The sequence below is a fragment of the Macaca fascicularis genome, chromosome 14 (assembly GCF_037993035.2).
Source record: "Macaca fascicularis isolate 582-1 chromosome 14, T2T-MFA8v1.1".
NCBI lineage: Eukaryota > Metazoa > Chordata > Mammalia > Primates > Cercopithecidae > Macaca > Macaca fascicularis.
This window is the reverse complement of record NC_088388.1, coordinates 123514909-123536526: the sequence shown is the minus strand read 5'-3', so window position 1 is coordinate 123536526 and position 21618 is coordinate 123514909. Positions and strand designations below refer to the sequence as shown.

At 40.0% G+C, this 21618-nt stretch overlaps 1 protein-coding gene and 1 long non-coding RNA gene across 6 annotated transcripts in view; one reads left to right on the top strand and one right to left on the bottom strand.

Annotated features, from left to right (window-relative positions):
* Positions 1-15149, bottom strand: part of CCDC15 (coiled-coil domain containing 15) — a 98775-nt gene extending 83626 nt beyond the window's left edge. For all 5 annotated transcript variants that reach the window (XM_045370802.3, XM_065529181.2, XM_065529180.2 and 2 more), the window contains exons 1-4: positions 14927-15149; positions 14392-14577; positions 10033-10182; positions 9293-9481 (exon numbers count right to left, since the gene is read on the bottom strand). In XM_045370802.3, the coding sequence (XP_045226737.2) occupies positions 9293-9481; positions 10033-10182; positions 14392-14568 (516 nt within the window). In that variant the 5' untranslated portion in view covers positions 14569-14577; positions 14927-15149. The remainder of the gene's footprint in view (positions 1-9292; positions 9482-10032; positions 10183-14391; positions 14578-14926) is intronic.
* A 1660-nt stretch (positions 15150-16809) lies between these two features.
* LOC135967158 (uncharacterized) lies at positions 16810-18763 on the top strand. The gene is made up of 2 exons (XR_010581061.2): positions 16810-16949; positions 18732-18763. It is a non-coding gene; the product is annotated as an uncharacterized lncRNA (long non-coding RNA).
* Positions 18764-21618: the final 2855 nt, after the last annotated feature.

Here is a 21618-nt window from a genome sequence, read left to right as displayed (position 1 = left end):
GGAATATAGAAACCCAAAAAAGAAAAATGATAACTATAATCAAATACTTGAAGTGCTCTCAGATGGTATTTTATTTTTTATTACCTGAGAGGGCAAAATTAAGACCAATGGATAAAAGTTATAGGGAAGAAGATTTTTGACTCAACATGTTGAAAAAACAAGTGTAATAATTTCAAGTCTTCTAAAAATAAAAGGACCAGTCTGAAAAAGTAGTGAGTTATCCAATAGTGGAGGTGTTGTGGCAGGAATTAGATGCCCATATATAGAGATAACATAAAAAGAATTGTGGGGGGTCTGTTCCAAGATGGCCAAATAGAAACAGCTCTGGTCTAGCAGCTCCCGGCGTGATCCAAGCAGAAGACGGGTGATTTCTGCATTTCCAACTGAGGTACCTGGTTCATCTCACTGGGACTGGTTAGACAGTGGATGCAGCCCACAGAGGGTGAGCTGAAGCAGGGTGAGGCGGGAAGCGCAAGGGGTCGGGGGATTTCCTTTTCCTAGCCAAGGGAAGCCATGACAGACGGTACCTGGAAAATCGGGACACTCCCGCCCGCCCTAATACTGCACTTTTCCAATGGTCTTAGCAAACAGCACACCAGGAGATTATACCCCGTGCCTGGCTCAGTGGGTCTCATACCCATGGAGCCTTGCTCACTGCTAGCACAGCAGTCTGAGATTGAACTGTGAGGCAGCAGCCTGGCTGGAGGAGGGGCATCCACCATTGCTGAGGCTTGAGTAGATAAACAAAGTGTCCAGGAAGCTCGAACTGTGTGGAGCCCACTGCAGCTCAACGAGGCCTGCCTGCCTCTGTAGGCTCCACCTCTGGGGTCAGAGTATAGCTAAACAAAAGGCAGCAGAAACTTCTGCAGACTTAAACGTCCCAGTCTCACAGCTCTGAAGAGAGCAGTGGTTCTCCCAGCACAGAGTTTGAGCTCTGAGAATGGAAAGACTGCCTCCTCAAGTGGGTCCCTGACCCCTGTGTAGCCTAACTGGAAGACACCTCTCAGTAGGGGCCGACTGACACCTCATACAGCCAGGTGCCCCTCTGAGACGAAGCTTCCAGAGGAAGGATCAGGCAGCAATAATTGCTGTTCTGCAATATTTGCTGTTCTGCAATATTTGCTGTTCTGCAGCCTCCGCTGGTGATACCCAGGCAAACAGGGTCTGGAGTAGACCTCCAGCAAACTCCAACATACCTGCAGCTGAGGGACCTGACTGTTAGAAGGAAAACAAACAGAAAGGAATAGCATCAACATCAAAAAAAAGTACATCCACACCAAAACCCCATCTGTAGGTCACCATCATCAAAGACCAAAAGTACATAAAACCACAAAGATGGGGAGAAACCAGAACAGAAAAGCTGAAAATTCTAAAAACCAGAGCGACTCTTCTCCTCCAAAGGATCGCTCCTCGCCAGCAACAGAACAAAGCTGGACGGAGACAGACTTTGACAAGCTGACAGAAGTAGGCTTCAGAAGGTCGGTAATAACGAACTTCTCTGAGCTAAAGGATGATGTTCAAACCCATCGCAAGGAAGCTAAAACCCTGGAAAAAAGATTAGACGAATGGCTAACTAGAATGGACAGTGTAGAGACAACCTTAAATGACCTGATGGAGCTGAAAACCATGGCACGAGAACTACGTGACACATGCACAAGCTTCAGTAGCCGATTTGATCAAGTGGAAGAAAGGGTATCCGTGATTGAAGGTGAAATTAATGAAATGAAGTGAGAAGAAAAGTTTAGAGAAAAAAGAGTAAAAAGAACAAACAAAGCCTTCAAGAAATATGGGACTACATGAAAACACCAAATCTATGTTTGACTGGTGTACCTGAAAGTGACTGGAAGAATGGAACCAAGTTGGAAAATACTCTTCAGGATATCATCCTGGAGAACCTTCCCAACATAGCAAGGCAGGCCAACATTCAAATTCAGGAAACACAGAGAGCACCACAAAGATATTCCTCAAGAAGAGCAACCCCAAGAAATGTAATTGACAGATTCACCAAGGTTGAAATGAAGGAAAAAATGTTAAGGGCAGCCAGAGGGAAAGGTCAGATTACCCACAAAGGGAAGCCCATCAGACTAACAGCAGATCTCTCAGCAGAAACTCTACAAGCCAGAAGACGGTGGGGACCAATATTCAACATTCTTATAGAAAAGAATTTTCAACCCAGAATTTCCTATCCAGCCAAACTAAGCTTCATAAGTGAAGGAGAAATAAAATCCTTTACAGACAAGCAAATACTAAGAGATTTTGTCACCACCAGGCCTGCCTTACAAGAGCTCCTGAAGGAAGCACTAAACATGGCAAGGAACGACTAGTACCAACCACTGCAAAAACATGCCAAATTGTAAAGACCATCGATGCTAGAAAGAAACTGCATCAACTAACGGGCAAAACAACCAGCTAACATCATAATGACAGGATCAAATTCACATATAACAATATTAACCTTAAACGTAAATGGGCTAAATGTCCCAATTAAAAGACACAGACTGGCAAACTGAAAAAAGAGTTAAGTGTGATGTATTCAGGAGACCCATCTCACGTGCAGAGACACACATAGGCTCAAAATAAAGGGATGGAGGAAGATCTACCAAGCAAATGGAAAACAAAAAAAAAGCAAGAGTTGCAATCCTAGGCTCTGATAAAATAGAACTTTAAATCAACAAAGATCAAAAGAGACAAAGAAGACCATTACATAATGGTAAAGGGATCAATTCAACAAGAAGAGCTAACTATCCTAAATATATATGCACCCAATACAGGAGCACCCAAATTCATAAAGCAAGTCGAGACCTACAAAGAGACTTAGACTCCCACACAATACTAGTGGGAGACTTTAACACCCCACTGTCAATATTAGACAGATCGATGTGACAGAAGGTTAACAAGGATATCCAGGACTTGAACTCAGCTCTGCACCAAGCAGACCTAATAGACATCTACAGAACTCTCCACCCCAAATCAACAGAATATACATTCTTCTCAGCACCACATTGTACTTATTCCAAAATTGACCACATAGTTGGAAGTAAAGCACTCCTCAGCAAATGTAAAAGAACAGAAATCACAACAAACTCTCTCTCAGACCACAGTGCAATCAAATTAGAACTCAGGATTAAGAAACTCACTCAATGGCCGGGCGTGGTGGCTCAAGCCTGTAATCCCAGCACTTTGGGAGGCCAAGACGGGCGGATCACGAGGTCAGGAGATCGAGACCATCCTGGCAGACACATTGAAACCCCGTCTCTACTAAAAAAAAATACAAAAAAACTAGCCGGGCGAGGTGGCGAGCACCTGTAGTCCCAGCTGCTTGGAAGGCTGAGGCAGGAGAATGGTGTAAACCCGGGAGGCGGAGCTTGCAGTGAGCTGAGATCCAGCCACAGCACTCCAGCCTGGGCGACAGAGCGAGACTCCATCTCAACAACAACAACAACAAAAAAAAGAAACTCACTCAAAACTGCACAACTACATGGAAACTGAACAACTCTGCTTCTGAATGACTACTGGGCAAATAACGAATGAAGGCAGAAATAAAGATGTTCTTTGAAACCAATGAGAACAAAGACACAACGTACCAGAATCTCTGGGACACATTAAAAGCAGTGTGTAGAGGGAAATTTGTAACACTAAAGGCCCAAAAGAGAAAGCTGGAAAGATCTAAAATCTACACCCTAACATCACAATTAAAAGAACCAGAGAAGCAAGAGCAAACAAATTCAAAAGCTAGCAGAAGGCAAGAAATAAGTAAGATCAGAGTAGAATTGAAGGAGATAGAGACACAAAAAACCCTTCAAAGAATCAATGAATCCAGGAGCTGGTTTTGCAAAAAGATCAACAAAATTGATAGACTACTAGCCAGACTAATAAAGAAAAGAGAGAACAATCAAATAGACGCAATAAAAAATGATACAGGGGTTATCACCACCAATCCCACAGAAATACCAACTACCATCAGAGAATACTATAAACACCTCTACGCAAATAAACTAGAAAATCTAGAAGAAATGGATAATTTCCTGGACACGTACACTCTTCCAAGACTAAACCAGGAAGAAGCTGAATCCCTGAATAGACCAGTAACAGGTTCTGAAATTGAGGCAATAATTAATAGCCTACCAAACAAAAAAAGTCCAGGACCAGACGGATTCACAGCCGAATTCTACCAGAGGTACAAAGAGGAGTTGGTACCATTCCTTCTGAAACTATTCCAATCAATAGAAAAAGAGAGAATCCTCCCTAACTCATTTTATGAGACCAACATCATCCTGATATCAAAGCCTGGCAGAAACACAACAAAAAAAGGTAATTTTAGACCAATATCCCTGATGAACATTGATGTGAGAATCCTCAATAAAATACTGCCAAAGAGAAACCAGCAGCACATCAAAAAGCTTATCCACCAAGATCAAGGTGGCTTCATCCCTGGGATGCAAGGCTGGCTGGTTCAACATACGCAAATCAATGAAAGTAATCAATCACATAAACAGAACCAACAATAAAAACCACATGATTATCTCAATAGATGCAGAAAAGGCCTTCAACAAAATTCAACAGACCTTCCTGCTAAAAAATCTCAATAAACTAGGTATTGATGGAATGTATCTCAAAATAATAAGAGCTATTTATGACAAACCCACAGCCAATATCATACTAAATGGGCAAAAACTGGAAGCATTCCCTTTGAAAACTGGCACAAGACAGGAATGCCCTCTCTCACCGCTCCTATTTAACATAGTGTTGGAAGTTCTGGCCAGGGCAATCAGGCAAGAGAAAGAAATAAAGAGTATTCAATTAGGAAAAGAGGAAGTCAAATTGTCCCTGTTTGCAGATGACATGACTGTATATTTAGAAAACCCTATCGTCTCAGCCCAAAATCTACTTAAGCTGATAAGCAACTTCAGCAAAGTCTCAGGATACAAAATCAATGTGCAAAAATCACAAGCATTCCTCTACACCAATAACAGACAAACACACAGCCAAACCATGAGTGAACTCCCATTCACAATTGCTTCAAAGAGAATAAAATACCTAAGAATCCAACTTACAAGGGATGTGAAGGACCTCTTCAAGGAGAACTACAAACCACTGCTCAACAAAATAAAAGAGGACACAAACAAATAGAAGAACATTCCATGCTCATGGATAGGAAGAATCAATATTGTGAAAATGGCCATACTGCCCAAGGTAATTTATAGATTCAATGCCACCCCCATCAAGCTACCAATGACCTTCTTCACAGAATTGGAAAAAACTACTTTAAAGTTAATGTGGAACCAAAAAAGAGCCCGCATTGCCAAGACAATCCTAAGTCAAAAGAACAAAGCTGGAGACATCACGCTACATGACTTCAAACTATACTACAAGGTTACAGTAACAAAAACAGCATGGTACTGGTACCAAAACAGATATACAGATCAATGGAACAGAACAGAGGCCTCAGAAATAATACCATACATCTATAACCATCTGATCTTTGACAAATCTGACAAAAACAAGAAATGGGGAAAGGATTCCCTACTTAATAAATGCTGCTGGGAAAACGGGCTAGCCATATGTAGAAAGCTGAAACTGGATCCCTTCTTTACACCTTATACAAAATTTAATTCAAGATGGACTAAAGACTTAAATGTTAGACCTAAAACCATAAAAACCCTGGAAGAAAACCTAGGCAATACCATTCAGGACTTAGGCATGGGCAAGGACTTCATGACTGACACACCAAAAGCAATGGCAACAAAAGCCAAAATTGACAAATGGGACCTAATTAAACTAAAGAGCTTCTGCACAGCAAAAGAAACTACCATCAGAGTGAGCAGGCAGCCTACAGAATGGGAGAAAATTTTTGCAATCTACCCATCTGACAAAGGGCTAACATCCAGAATCTACAAATAACTTAAACAACTTCACAAGAAAAAAATCAAACAACCCCATCAAAAAGTAGGCAAAGGATATGAACAGACACTTCTCAAAAGAAAACATTTATGCAGCCGACACATGAAAAAATGCTCATCATCACTCGCCATCAGAGAAATGTAAATCAAAACCAAAATGAGATACCATCGCACACCAGTTAGAATGGCGATCATTAAAAAGTCAGGAAACAACAGGTACTGGAGAGGATGTGGAGAAATAGGAACACTTTTACACTGTTAGTGGGACTGTAAACTAGTTCAACCATTGTGGAAGACAGTGTGGCAATTCCTCAAGGATCTAGAACTAGAAATACCATTTGACCCAGCGATCCCATTACTGGATATATACCAAAAGGATTATAAATCATGCTACTATAAAGACACATGCATGCGTATGTTTATTGCGGCACTATTGACAATAGCAAAGACTTGGAACCAACCCAAATGTTTGTCAATGATAGACTGGATTAAGAAAATGTGACACATATACACCAAGAAATACTATGTAGCCATAAAAAAGGACAAGTTCATGTCCTTTGTAGGGACATGGATGAAGCTAGAAACCATATTCTGAGTGAATCATCTCAAGGACAGAAAACCAAACACCACATATTCTCACTCATAGTTGGGAATTGAACAATGAGAACACTTGGACACAGGGCGGGGAACATCACACATTGGGGCCTGTCGTGGGCTGGAGCGGCAGGGGAGGGATAGCATTAGGAGAAATACCTAAGGTAAATGACAAGTTAATGGGTCCAGCACACCAACATGGCACATGTATACATATGTAACAAACATGTATGTTGTACACATGTACCCTAAAACTTAAAGTAAAAAAAAAAAAAAAAAAAGAATAGAATTCCTTGGAGAGAGAAAGGACCAGATAATACCCTTTTCTAACATTTAATAAAAGTGTAAATAAATTCAAACCTATGGAAAACTTCAAACACACACAGAAGTAATCAGAACACTACAATGAACCACCATGGAGAGATATGGATACTTCACTTTAGCATTATCAAATCCTAGCCAATCTTGTTTCATCCGTAACTCCCTTCTTTACCTCATTCTTTTATCATTTAAGTATATTCCGGACATCAAACAGTTTCATGCATAAATATTTCAATATGTCAGATCAATTTTTAAAACTCTTCCAACTCCAAGATCCCATGTTTCTATAACACCAACACAAGAAAACTGAGCAGTGTACTAAACATTCAGAAAGTGAATTATGTGTACCATTTACCCAACCAGTTCTAGATAAACTAAGGGAGTTCGTGCCCGAACTGTCTCATTGCCTAGTTTTATGGTGACATCTAGTGGATTAAAACTGCAACAGACGTGGTAAGATCAAAAAGCATCTATTGTCATGGAGTCATATGGTCAAAGTTTACAGGCTCAAAGTCACTGAACATTCTTCAGTAGTTCATATCCTTTCTAGAAAAAAAAAAAAAATGCAGGGGTATTATAAAAACTTTTAAAAATCTTGTGACATTTGAGGTTTTTCATAACCTGATTTCCTCCTCCCTATCCAACCCCATTTTTGGTTATTCTCCATTACAAACTATCAATTAGAAAGTTTCCATCACTTATTCCCAAATACACCAAGCTCACTGCAGATTCTAGGCTTTTCGTTTGTTTGTTTTTTAAGAAAAAATTATCTTGACCAGGTGCGGTGGCTCATGCCTGTAATCCCAGCACTTTGAGAGGCCAAAGCAGGCGGATCCCTTGAGCTCAGGAATTCGAGACCAGCCTGGCCAACATGGTGAAACCCCATCTCTAAAAATATAAAAATTAGCCAGGCATGGTGGCAGGCATGGCAGGCACCTAATCCAGCTACTCGGGAGGCTGAGGCAGGAGAATCAGGATATTCTCTTGAACCCAGGAGGAGGAGGTTGCAGTAAGCCAAGACTGCACCACTGCACTCCAGCCTGGGCAACAGAGTGAGACTCTGTCTCTAAGAAAAACAAATTATCTTGAATTTACCAACTCAAAATGTGTAGTTCAATTCTATCTCTCCCATGAATTCTTCCCCTACTGTTTTCTTAAAATTTTCTGAACTCCCATAGCACAACTTTATTGCAAAACACAGAAAATTTCTCTGTATTATTATATAATATAACGAGTGGTCTATTAGTTTTGTATTTCTACCTGAAAATATAAACCCATGGAGTGTCCTAGTTCACATTTCCTTAGTATCGCTACAATCCATAACAAATAGCATATGCAAATACTGCTGACTGATGAGTTCTATTTATGTATTACACAGGTGAAGTTAAATCATCACTACAGTGGGACTAATAGCTACAAGCACCACGAAAGCAAGGACTGTGTCTATCTTAAGTCAGTGTTCTATTCCTTGTACTTTATGCAGTGCCTGGCTCAATAAATATTTGCTAACAAATAAAAATGATTATTACAAACTGAACAATGACAAGAAAGAGTCAAATAGTTGTGGACAAAGAAAAAAATGTTAACAGTATTTCAACATGATAATGTGTGCTTCTAAAGCTTTTCCTATTTATATTAATAGCACAATTAAATTATGACAAAGTATGTTAAGCAGTAACACAGCTTTTATTTTCACATACTCATAATTTTCCACATTTTCTCTCTTCCTCTCATTATTTCTAGGAATACATCTTAAATAAGATGAAGAACAATTACTGAAGCAGAGTTGAAGACTGTATCAACTGGACAAAAGCTCAGGTATACTAAAGTGGGGGCTAAATGGACAGAGTCAAGCAATTTGAATGGATGAATCTACTCACAGTGGTAAATTTTTAAATATTGGGTATATCAAATGAGTCATTAAATAAAAATTACATTTTTCCAAAAACTCTGGATATGTTAAGAATTTACTATATTATTCTTTAACCTACAACTATAGATTCATTTATTGTGATAATCAGATTAAAAAACAATAAGAAAAATGAGACAAAAAGAAATAATAAATGAAATGCCACCTATGTGTACTGAATTTCTTTGCAACAAAGCTAAGAATTATTTCTCTCTGTATACTACAAATAGTAGCTTACCTAGAATGTAATTTCAATATAACTGGGAAAATCCATGTTCTTGACCTAAAGTGCTTTCTAATAAGTTTTGAATTCTAACACTTTGGCACCTTTCTTTAGATAATTTTAGAGTGTCTTACCAAACACAAATAGATGTATATTTAAAATTTTTAAAAAGCATTATCCCACTATTCCCCACTTTACAAAGCTAAAAAAAATAAGAGGTGATTATAAAAAGTGAAGCTGAGTGTGCTAACTCTTAATCCCTACCTCATACCCCAGATGTCGTATTTATAGTTTAGGGGATGGGGAAAATATCATAGACATAAAATAAAATGAACAGGTACTTACAGCCTGGGCTTGTTGTTGGAATAATTCGTTCTGATTCTCTTCATCCTCTATTCCATCCCCAGGCATCAGGGAAGGAGGTAACCTAGAACTTCCAATAGCAGCATTCAAATTGCTTGGAAAAACACTTGTCCTTTTGGAAGTTAAGCGTGCTGCTGAAGACTGCATGGCTACAGAGCCTTCTTTTTCTGCCTACACAAAGAAAGAAAGGGGGAGAGTAACATTCTACCCCAATCCAGGGCAATCAAATAATGCCTCTAAAGCAGTTCAAGAGATTTTAAATTGGGGTGGGGGGTAGGGGAGAGGCTTTAGCTGGCAGAGGAATGAACATTTACCAGGCACCTCCCATGTGCTAATAATTTAGGTTATCTCATCTAACTCTCACGCAGTCCTATGAGAGAAGTATCATATCCTTATTTTATGGATGAAGAAACTACAATCAGTGAAGTAAAGTAATTACCCGAAAGTCAATAGCTATTAAGTGGCAAAGCCAGAATTCAAACTCAAGTCTGAACCCAAACTTCTGACATTGCTTTTAACTACTTGGTAAAAGTAAAAAATGGAGTCAGAACACAGGAATAAAACATTATTTCTCTACAAAAAAAGTCTATTGTCCTCACTAGTTCATCAGATTATATTAGGCATGTAATCAAAGGAAAGTAATTCTGTTACTGCCTAATAGCTTATCTCATAACATACATATTTTCCATTCAGTCTTTACTCAGGCTCACTTTTGAACTTACTCTTTCATGAGACTTCTGAAGCTGCTGCTTTTTTCTCAACCTAATTTGTTGATTTACTCGGTATTTAACTTGCTTCTGAAAATGTTTCAAAGCTTCTTGTTTTCTTCTTAGCTGTTCCTTTAGTTCTTTTTCAATCAAATATGCTGATGTCTTTAAAGACGAAAGATAGAAAATGAACTTAAATGTCAGCAGTTTTGTCCATTAGGGCTGTTTTAAACACAGAACAGTCAGGATAAGGATACAATCCTGAAAAAAAATAATTCCATTCTGTACAAAAAAATTGGAATGTATGAGTACTCAAATCAAATCTTAAATTTTTTATTGAACTGGAACTAATGATGTCTCATTAAATCTTAATGAACCAAATAAAACCTACCATATGTTACACACTTTCTAAAATGGAGTAAATAGTCAAGACACACCAGGTTACTTACCACTCAGCAAGTATGTCATGTTGTAAAATATCTTCATATTCGGCATTATGCTCCATTTTTAACCTAGCATGCCCTTCCTTTCATCTCCACCTAGTAAAGGCTTACTCAGTTTTCACAACCATTTAATACCCACTCCCCAGTACCTTCCACAATACTTTCTTCCTCTAAACCCTCTTATGCTATAACACTTCTCATTTCACCAATGTTAACTGAGTATAGTACTTCTTGACTTCCCTACTAGATTATGAACTCTTTGAGGACAGGATATGTATTCAATTCTCCTTTATTTCCCCTACGGCATGTAGTAGAGAGCCTTGACTATAAGGGTAATCAATATATATTTATATAATTGCTGAATTCCAAAACATATTCTAAACCAGGGGTGTCCAATCTTTTGGCTTCCCTGGGCCATGTTCAAAGAACTGTCACACAAAATACATTAACACTAACAGTAGCTGATGAACTAAAACATACAAATAAACTTTAAAAATCACAAAAAAATGCATAGTGTTTTAAGAAAATTTATTAATTTACGTTGGGTCGCATTCAAAGCCATCCTGGGCCACATGTGGCCCATGGCCGCATGTTGGACAAGCTTGTTCTAAATAATCTGGAACACTTTATCCCACTTGAGTTCTTGATCTGCATTTATCTCCTCTAAGTGCTTTGAATAATAATCATCATAGTCATCATCATAACAGCACTTATCATTATTATGGATCTATTACGTGACAAGTATTTTAACTACATTGTAGCACTCTATTCTCAAAACCACCTTTGGTAGTAGGTATTCTTATCCCTTATGTTACAGATGAGGAAACTGGGGTTCAGGAAGATAAAGTAATTTTAATATAGCTAACTAGTAGCAGAACTAGAAGTTTCTGACTCCAACAATTATGTTCCTCTCTACACTGCTTTACTCTAGACTGCATATGTCTCTCTTTCACTAGGAATTTTCAAATTAAATAAAATCATCATCATATCTCCTACCTATTCCTTGTAACTCAGTGATTCTGACTTCTAACTCTGAAGGGTGCCTCTGATCATTTTACAGGCTGTCATTAAATTCTCAAAATCAAATGCATTCAAATTTCAATTTAAGTTAAAATTTCCAAGGTGTCTATCCCATAAACTATTCTAGTAGAGTGTACAACTGTCAAAGAACAATTAGGTAGAAAAATTCCAGTGGAGAGATATATACATAATGAAGCCTGAACAACTGATTCAGCTTAACTCAAGGCCCAGACAAGTTTAAGCCATTCAGCCTCTTTCTTTTACCTCCATTTTCTCTGCTCCTCTTTTACTCCACAAGATTACAAGTCAGGTCATAAAGAAACTTCCACCAGGGTTCTTAGAGTGCTCATTCTGAAGGAAGTCAGCACCATATAAAAATTCATACTACCCTGAGATTACCATGCTGTGAGGAAGCCCAAGTTAGTCAAATAGAGAAGCCCATGCGAAAAGAGAAATGTATCTAGCCAGCACCCAGACATTCTAGTTATCCTAGCCCAAGTGTCAGCTATATGAATAAGAAAGCCATCTTGGACATTACAGCCCAGCAGATGCCACATGACTGGGACAGCTTGATTATTTTCTAGCTCCAACCAATAGCTAGAAAATAGTCAAGGTGACTCAGACATGTCCAGTTATTTGAGCCCCAGCTAAGGCCCCAGACACTATGGAGCAGAGACAAGCCATTACTACTGTACCCTGCTCAAATTCCTGATACATAGTATTATTTGCTTTATACCACTAAGTTCTGGGGTGGCTGGTTACACAGCAAAAGCTAACCAGAACAAATTATAAAACAATGCAATCCCATATATGATGATAGAACAGCAGTGTCTTTTGATGCTAATTTATTAATAATTATTGGGGGGAGGTAGTCTAAAGCTATGACATTTTTAGGAATCCTGATGGCCTCCTGAAATTTTGGGGAGAAAAATGAGTAGAAGTTCCCCTTTAGAACAGACATGATCTAAGGGCCAAGCTTTAGAAGTAACTATTCAGCATTTATTTTGAGCTGAGAGAGCTATATCCATTAATAAGGGTGGATACCCACACTAGATATGCTAAAGCTATAAGGAGTTCTATCAGATGCTTGATCAAACTCCCTTTGGCTGGAACTGATCAGAAATTTTTAAATCAGGAAAAGGAGATGTGTTTATCCATGTTCCAAGACTTTAATATTTTGAGTTAATGTGTGTGAATACGATATTCAATACTTCTTAACATAGAAAAAGTTTGATACACTACTGATATTATACAGATGTAACTTGAGCAATTAAAAAGGTGTCAACAACTTAAATACCAAAATATCTTTATACCAAATCTTATCGAGACTTGTGGGGTGTTTCTTGCATTCATCCCTTCTCATTCCACTTTTTTTTTTTCCAGAGATGGGGTCTCATTGTTTCCCAGGCTAGAGTGCAGTAGCATGATCATAGCTCACTGCAGCCTAAAACTCGTGGCTCAAGCACTTCAACCATCCTTTTTCAAGGCTTTTCTTCTCTATTTCTTACCCCAACAAAGTTTTGATGCTATACTCCATGCGTAAATTGTTATAATTATATTCTAATTTATCCCCAGGATCCAATCACTCCCTATCCTTCAAAACCTTTGAAGCAATTAATCTAATCAAAACACTGGTTGATCATGACATTCACCTGTAAATATTTTAAAAAGTCAATTCCTTCTCCAAAATTTCCTATGGTACTCCACCATCCCTATTTTCCATAATCCTGTCAATGACCATTCTCCTACTAAACTTTCCACTCCAATCGATCTAATCTACCCTTAGAATCCTCAACCTTGCTTACTTTTTACTCTCCTCATTCTCCTTAATAGGAGAATCTTTCCCTTCCCTTCTCCGATCAAATTATTCATTACACTTTCCTGGGTCACATCAACCCAATGTCATAGCTTCTTGATTAAGCATTATATTCTTAGAACTTGTATAGATATACCACCTAGACTCTTAAAATCCTTTTTGGAAATAGGCAGGGTAGAAATAAATCAATGAATATACATACATATGTGCAAACATAAATAAAATGAATGAATATAGTATATTGCATTGCTTTAACATTTAAACATGTCTCATTTCTCCTCTGAGATCAAGTACACTGAGGGAACATACCTTATCCTTTTTTCATCCATGTTCAGCACCTTGTCTACACATACAGATGACATTTTGTGCCTTTCATAAATATTTCATGAGTGTCTATATTAGGCAGTATTTAAGATAAAAGTGGGAATGTGATGATAAATGAGATTTGTTCTCTATGCTCAAGGAGCTCACACTGCATAAGGAAAAGATATATAAACAATCTACTATAACACAATGTGGTAAGTGCCAAGTTAAATTTGAACAAATAGCTATGGGGCACAGTCTGGTGAAAGACCATTAGAAACCGTGGAATTTCTAGTTAGACTTTTTCAGATTACCAAAGTTCATCTCTTTCTCCTTTATTCTATTACTCCATTTTGCCTGAATCCTCATTAGAAAATTTATCATAAACCTTAAGCAACCAATTAATGTTACTTAAAGTATGCCAACTATCATCCATACTAAGTTGCAGTGTCTGGAAGATGTATAGTGCCTATGTCTTGGGCAGAGCAAGCAATCAAGAGTCTGACATAAACTGATATACAGATATATATCTATATAACCTGTTCCATGTAGATTATGTTCTATATATTATAGTAGGTGAGTAATAAGCATTTGATTATGCCAACTAAAGCTGCAGTCAAGTTTTGGCAAATACTTGTTTGTTCTATAATCCTGATGCAAGAACATAAACTATTTATGGCAGAATAGAAACAGCATCCTCGGACTGTTCATCTTTAAGCACCCAGGATTAGAGAAGACTAATAAAAACGGTGGTGGGGAACCCCACCATATTTGGATCAAACTGACACTCACATATGCTGGGATTTCCGAGCTACCTGGTGAGGCAGGTTCCACCCATGCCCCAACTGGTACTATAGCCTGGTTCCTCTCAGCCAGCACTGCCAACACGTCCTTGCTCTTCAGGGGGTTTAAAGCCAGGGGCAACCTTGTGGTATTTCGAGGTTTCTTTGGGGCCATACTTCCCAGCATCTGTGACTCCTGGTTAGGAGAAAGAAAAAGCTTAAAATCTTCAAACGACTGCATTAAAAGTTCAACCTCCTAACACATGAGCCACAGGCCCATGAAAAGGAGAGAAGCCCTGGAGGCAGAAGCCTGGCACGGAGTGGAAACACAAGTATTCTAGAGAAAAAGGAAGAAAAGAAGGGAAGAGAAATGAGCATAAAGAGGCAAGGAAAGGTTTTTAAGTTGCCTTCTGGAAGAAATGGCGATGAGAGGGAAGAGAAAGGATGGGAATGACAGAACGATGACTGTGCCCCGCTGTGGGCGCAGCGAGGCGGGAAGGGAGGAATGACAGCAGCAGACCGGAGAAAGAGGGAGGGGCGGGGACCTGTGTCTGCAGCTGAGAGTCCCAATAATCGGTATCCGGTTATGGGAAGACGCGCTGAACGGCTGGGAGCCTCGGGCCAGATAAAAGTCTGCTTCTGAGGCCCCGAGGTCCACTCCGGCTGAGATGGCACTGGCCGGGAATCGGCCCGCAATTCGCCACAGACTCAGTCTACTCGGTGTACTAAGGTAACCGCCTCAAGTAAACCGCCACTTTGGGGCGGACTGCTCCGTCCCGCCCCTCCGTAGCCTTATGCCCGCCCCTTCCGGACTCCGCGTCCCCTCCCGGAGCTGGGAAGGCGTGAGAGGTGGGGTTTTGAGCGTCCGTGGTATCTCCACTTCCTCTTCCTGCCCGGCTGAGGGGGCGGGAACGTATGGGTATGCGCGGTAGCTAGGTAATGCGCCATCTGAGGCGTGGTGGGAATGTAGTTGCTGGACCACCGCCAAGACCTCCTAAATCCCTCCGGAAAGGGATGCGTTGGGCCTGTGATCTGGCAGACTGGGCGGGCCAGGGGTCCCAGTAGAGGGAACCACGGGAAAAGAATGAAAGAGGGAGGCGAGCCTGGCACGGCTTCCTGGGGAGACAAATTAAGCTGACAAATTTTTCGCATCCTCTGTGCAGCTCATTTTACAACGCTGTTTCGTACGTGTTATTGTATTTGGACATCACGGCCTCTTGAGTGGTCTCCCTCTCTGCTGCAAGCTCTGCTGTAATCCAGAGACACTCGACTATCTCTGTAGGGTAATTTATTCATTCAGTTAACATACATTACTACGAGCTTTTTATATACCAGTGCTGTTCCAAGCACCGGAGATACGTAGCTATGAACGAAACAAATATCCCTGCTCAGGGAATTCACAATAGAGTGAGGGGAAATAAACGAATAAACAATGAGTAAGTAAATGTCTGTGATGTGGAGTAAAAGCAAAGAAAGCGGAGAGGGAGTGTGGCGGGCAGGGTGGGAATGGGAAGGATGAAATATTAGAATGTCCAGAGAAAGCTGCACTGCGATACTTTTCAGCAAAGACTTAAATGAGATAATAGAAGAGGCCACTGTGCTCTTCAACGGAGGCTTTATAAACACGTTCCAGATACAACAGCAAGTACAAACGCCCCAAGGTGGGAGCATTGGCTCGTTGAGAAAAAGTCAGGAGGATAGTGTGACTGGAGCAGAGGGAAAGGGGAAGAATGCTGAGACAGTAGGTCAAGCAGGCAATCCAATCGAATATCGTCAGCCACCATAGGTGTTGAGATGGGGAGCCACTGGGGCAAGGTTTGGAGCAAAGGAACACCATAATGTGACTTAAAATTTAAAAAAAAAAAAAAAATTCCGAATGCTGTAGTGAGAATAGACTGTAAAGACCAATTAGGTGGCTATTGCAATAATTCAGATAAGGGATTATAATGTCTTGGATCAAGGAGGTGGTGGAGATGATGATAAGTGGTTGAATTCTGTAGGTATTTGGGAGGCAAAACTTTCAGGGTCTGTGAAGGTTTGGATATGGATTGTGTGAGGGAGAGATGTCAAGGAAAACTAGGGGCTTCATCCGGAGCAGCTGTCAGGATGAAATTACTATTTACTGAAATAGTGAAGATGGTGGAAGGAGTAGATTTGGAAAGGGGAAGATCACGAGTTCAGTTTGGGGCAGATTAAGTTTTATTTATCTAATCAACATCCAAGAAGATAGTATGAGAAAAAGTGTCGGGAGCTGAGAGAAGAGTGGTGGGCTGCAAATACAAATTTAAGAGTTGTTAGCCTGTAGATTGAAAGCCATGAGACTGGATGGACTCATCAAGGGGTTGAATAGAGACAGATGAAAGAATAAATCCTAAAACAGCCCCAGGGTATTTCAGTATTACAGAGGCTGAGAAAAAGAGGAGGAGAATGCTAAGAGATTGAGAAGGATTAATCAGTAAACCAAGGAAGAAAACCACAAGGGTGTGATACCTTGAAAGCCAGGTGAAAAAGAAATGTTCCATTGAGGGCAGACCATCTGTGTTAAATCCTGCTGACAGATCAAATAAGGTAAGGACTGAAAATTGACTATTGGATTTGACCATGTGGAAGTCATTGATAACTTTTAAAAGAGCAGTGTCTTTAGAGCAGTTGGAGAGCAAAAGCCTGATGGGCTAGGCAAGAAAGAGTAGGAGAAGGAATTGGAGACAGCAATTTTAGACAATTCTTTCCATGAGTTTTGTTGTGAAGGGACACAGCGAAAGAGGTGGCTGAACGTAGAGGTAGGATCATTGGAGAGTTATTTAAGATCATAGCATATATTTTTTATTGATGGAAATTAACCAGTAGACAGGAGAAAACTAATGATGCAGGAGAGATAGGAGAGAATTTGGGGATCTACAGTCATGTGTCACTTAAAGATGGGGATACATTTTGAGAAATGTTAGGTGATTTGTCTTTGTACAAACCTCATAGAGGAAATGGAACCTAGTGAACAAGTGGAGGGATTGGCCTTAGATAGCAGGAGGTATGGTTAATTATAATAATAGCAGAAAAGTTAGAATACCCAGGAAACGGATAATTAGGTAATGTGGTGGTAGGAGCTTATGGAAATTCTCTTCTGATTACTCTGTTTTCTCTGTAAAATAGTATTGTAGCCAACCTCCAAGATGGCCCCTAATGATCCCCACCTTTGTGTAGTCCCCTCCCACATTGTACCTAGGTTGGTCTGCATGACCAACAGAATATGGCAGAAGGCGTGGTGTATTACTACAGAGGTTAGGTTATAAGAGACATGCTCACATGCACTTGCTTGCTCTCCCTCTCTCCTTTCCTCCCTCCCTCCCTCCCTCTCTCTCAGATCTCTTGCTCTGAGAGAAGTCATGTAAATAATTAGCAGTTCTATAAAGAGGATCACATGGCAAGAAACTGAAACATTCTGACAGCAGCCCTGTGAATGAACTTGGAAGTAGACCCTCCAGCCCTAATCAAGTCTTCAGAGACTGTGCTCTCAGCCAACAATTGACTGCAACCTCATAAGAGACCCTGAGCCAGACCGCCCAACCAGAAACTTTGTGAGATAATGTTTGTTGTATTAAGATGCTAAATTTGAGGGTCATTTGTTATACAATGAGAAGTAGAAGGTAAGGGACAGTGAAAAGTTGGTAGAGTCAAGAAGTTGTAGGTCCCTGTGGTGGTCTAAGGTTTGTTAGAACAGGATACTCAAAAGAATGTGCTAAGATAAGAGGTGGTGGTCTGAGAGTAGGATGCTTGGAGCTGAGTGTATGGAGAGGCTGTGCTTATTGGTGCTGTCAAAGTCTATGGTATGACCAAACAAGGGAAAGCTAAGGTAGGTTAAAGAACAAGATCACTGGAGAAGGGATAGAAACCGAGCACCAGAGCATTGATTGGATGATCCATGAGGATACCGAAATCACCAAAAAATATAACAAGAATGATGTTGGAGAGAGCCAGAAGCAACAATCTTGAAAAGGCTTGGAGGTTGGTGGATAAGTATAACTTGGAAACCCAAGCATGGTATAGTCTGGTGACATGAGATTCAAAGTTGTAGGTGAGGTTAAGAAAAAGGGAGGAGGTGGTTTAGCAATAGCACTGAGTAACTGCATAGCAAGAAGGAAACCCATCCCACCTCCACCCAGAGGGGCAAGGAACAAAAAACAGCTACTATTAGGTGAGTGCAAAAGTAATTATGGTTTTTGCATTGTTGGAATTTGCCATTTCGTGTTGGAATACATGCTTGAATAAATGTGGTTATGTTATACATCAGTTTAATGGGCATTTCTCACTTTTTTTTGCTAATAACTTATTTCTTGCTGTTTATGTTTATTTTAGACTATGGAAATTATGTTAGACAAAAAAACAAATGCAAGCAGTTTTCTTATTCGAGTTCAAAATGGGCTGTAAAGCAGCAGAGACAACTTGCAACATCAAGAATGCATTTGGCCCAGGAACTGCTAGCGAACATACAGTGCAGTGGTGGTTCAAGAAGTTTTGCAAAGGATGGCCAGGTGTGGCAGCTCACACCTGCAATCCCAGCACTTTGGGAGGCCAAGGCATCCAGATCACTTGAGGTCAGGAGTTTGAGACCAGCCAGGCCAACATGATGAAACCCCTTCTCTACTAAAAATACAAAAATTAGTTGGGCATGGTGGCACATACCTGTAATCCCAGCTACTCAGGAGGCTGAGGTGGGAGAATCGCTTGAACCTGGGAGGCAGAGGTTGCAGTGAGCAGAGATCATGCCACTGTACTCCAGTGACAGAACAAGACTCTGTCTCAATTTTAAAAGAAAGAAAGAAAGTTTTGCAAAGGAAATGAGAGTCTTGAAGATCATGAGCGTAGTGTCTGGCCATCGGAAGTTGACAATGACCAATTGAGAGCAATCATTGAAGCTGATCCTCTCCTAGCTACAGGAGAAGTTGCCGAAGAACTCAATGTTGACCATTCTATGGCCACTTGGCATTTGAAGCAAATTGGAAAGGTGAAAAAGCTCGATAAGCGGGTGCCTCATGAGCCAACTGAAAATCAAAAAATTATCATTTTGAAGTGTTGTCTTCTCTTGTTCTACACAACAATGAAACATTTCTCCACTTGGATTGAGATGTGCTATGAAAAGTAGATTTTATACAAAGCTGGCAACATCCAGCTCAATGGTTGGGCCCAGAAGAAGCTCCACAGCACTTCCCAGAGCACCAAAACAAGTCATGGTCACCGTTTGGTGGTCTGCGGCCCGTCTGATCCATTGTGGCTTTCTGAATCCTGGTGAAACCATCACATCTGAGAAGTATGCTTAGCAAATCAATGAGGCACTGAAAAGTGCAACACCTGCAGCTGACAGTGGTCAACAGAAAGGACCCAGTTCTTCTCCACAACAACAACAATGCCTGACTACTTGTCGCACAACCAACCCTTCAAAAGTTGAACAAATTGGTCTATGAAATTTTGCCTCATCCGCCATATTCATCTGACCTGTGGCCAAACCAGCTACCACTTCTTCAAGCATCTCAACAACTTTTTGCAGGGAAAACACTTCTACAACCAGCAGGATGCAGAAAATGCTTTTTAAGAGTTCAGCGAATCCCGAAGCACAGCTTCTTACACTACAGGAATAAATGAACTTATTTCCTATTGGCAAAAAGGTGCTGATTGTAATGGTTCTATTTTGATTAATAAAAATGTGTTTGAGCCTAGTTATAATCACTTAAAATTCATGGTCCAAAACTGCAATTACTTTTTTTTTTTATTATTATACTTTAAGTTCTGGGATACACGTGCAGAACATGCAGGTTTGTTACATAGGTATACACGTGCCACAGTGGTTTGCTGCAACCATCAACCCATCATCAGTCTATTTTGTTAATCTTTTCAAAAAACCAGATCCTGGATTCATGGATTTTTTGAAGGGTTTTTCGTGTCTCTATCCCCTTCAGTTCGGCTCTGATCTTAGTTATTTCTTGTCTTCTGATATTTGCTCTTGCTTCTCTAGCTCTTTTCATTGTGATGTTAGGGTGTCGATTTTACATCTTTCCCGCTTTCTCCTGTGGGCATTTAAGTGCTATAAATTTCCCTCTAAACACTGCTTTAGCTGTGTCCCAGAGATTCTGGTACATTGTGTCTTTGTTCTCATTGGTTTCAAATAACTTATTTCTGTCTTAATTTCATTGTTTACCCAGTAGTCATTCAGGAGCAGGTTGTTCAGTTTCCATGTAGTTGTGTGGTTTTGAGTGAATTTCTTAATCCTGAGTTCTAATTTGATTGCACTGTGGTCTGAAAGACTGTTATAATGTCCGTTCTTTTGCATTTGCTGAGGAGTGTTTTACTACCAATTATGTGGTCAATTTTAGAGTAAGTGCAATGTGGTGCTAAGAAGAAGGTATATTCTGTTGATTTGGGGTGGAGAGTTCTGTAGATATCTGTTAAGTGTGCTTGATCCAGAGCTGAGTTAAAGTCCTGAATATCCTTGTTAATTTTCTGTCTCATTGATCTAATATTGATAGTGGAGTGTTAAAGTCTCCGACTATTATTGTGTGGGAGTCTAAGTCTCTTTGTAGGTCTCTAAGAACTTGCTTTATGAATCTAGGTGCTCCTGTATTGGGTGCATATATATTTAGGATAGTTAGCTCTTTTTGGTGCATTGATCCCTTTACCATTATGTAATACCCTTGTCTCTTTTTATCTTTGTTGGTTTAAAGTCTGTTTTATCAGAGACTAGGATTGCAACTCCTGCTTTTTTTTTTGCTTTACCATTTGCTTGGTAAATATTCTCCTGTTCCTTTATTTTGAGCCTATGTGTGTCTTTGCACATGAGATGGGTCTCCTGAGTACAGCACACTGATGGGTCTTGACTCTTTATCCAATTTGCCAGTCTGTGTCTTTCAATTGGGGCATTTAGCCCATTTACATTTAAGGTTAATATTGTTATGTGTGAATTTGATCCTGTCATTATGATGCTAGCTGGTTATTTTGCCCGTTAGTTGATGCAGTTTCTTCATAGTGTTTATGGTCTTTACAATTTGGTATGTTTTTGCAGTGGCTAGTACCAAAACCCCACTTACTTTTGCACCAACCTAATACTTGAGAAGGCAACAGAGAGGTTGAATTGCACACCTCCATACACAGACACATACATGCACACCAACACTTGGGAAGAAGTGTTGTTAGGTATCTCCTTGCTTTCTTCAACTCTCCACCTCAAGGTCTGTGCCTCCCACTAGCAACT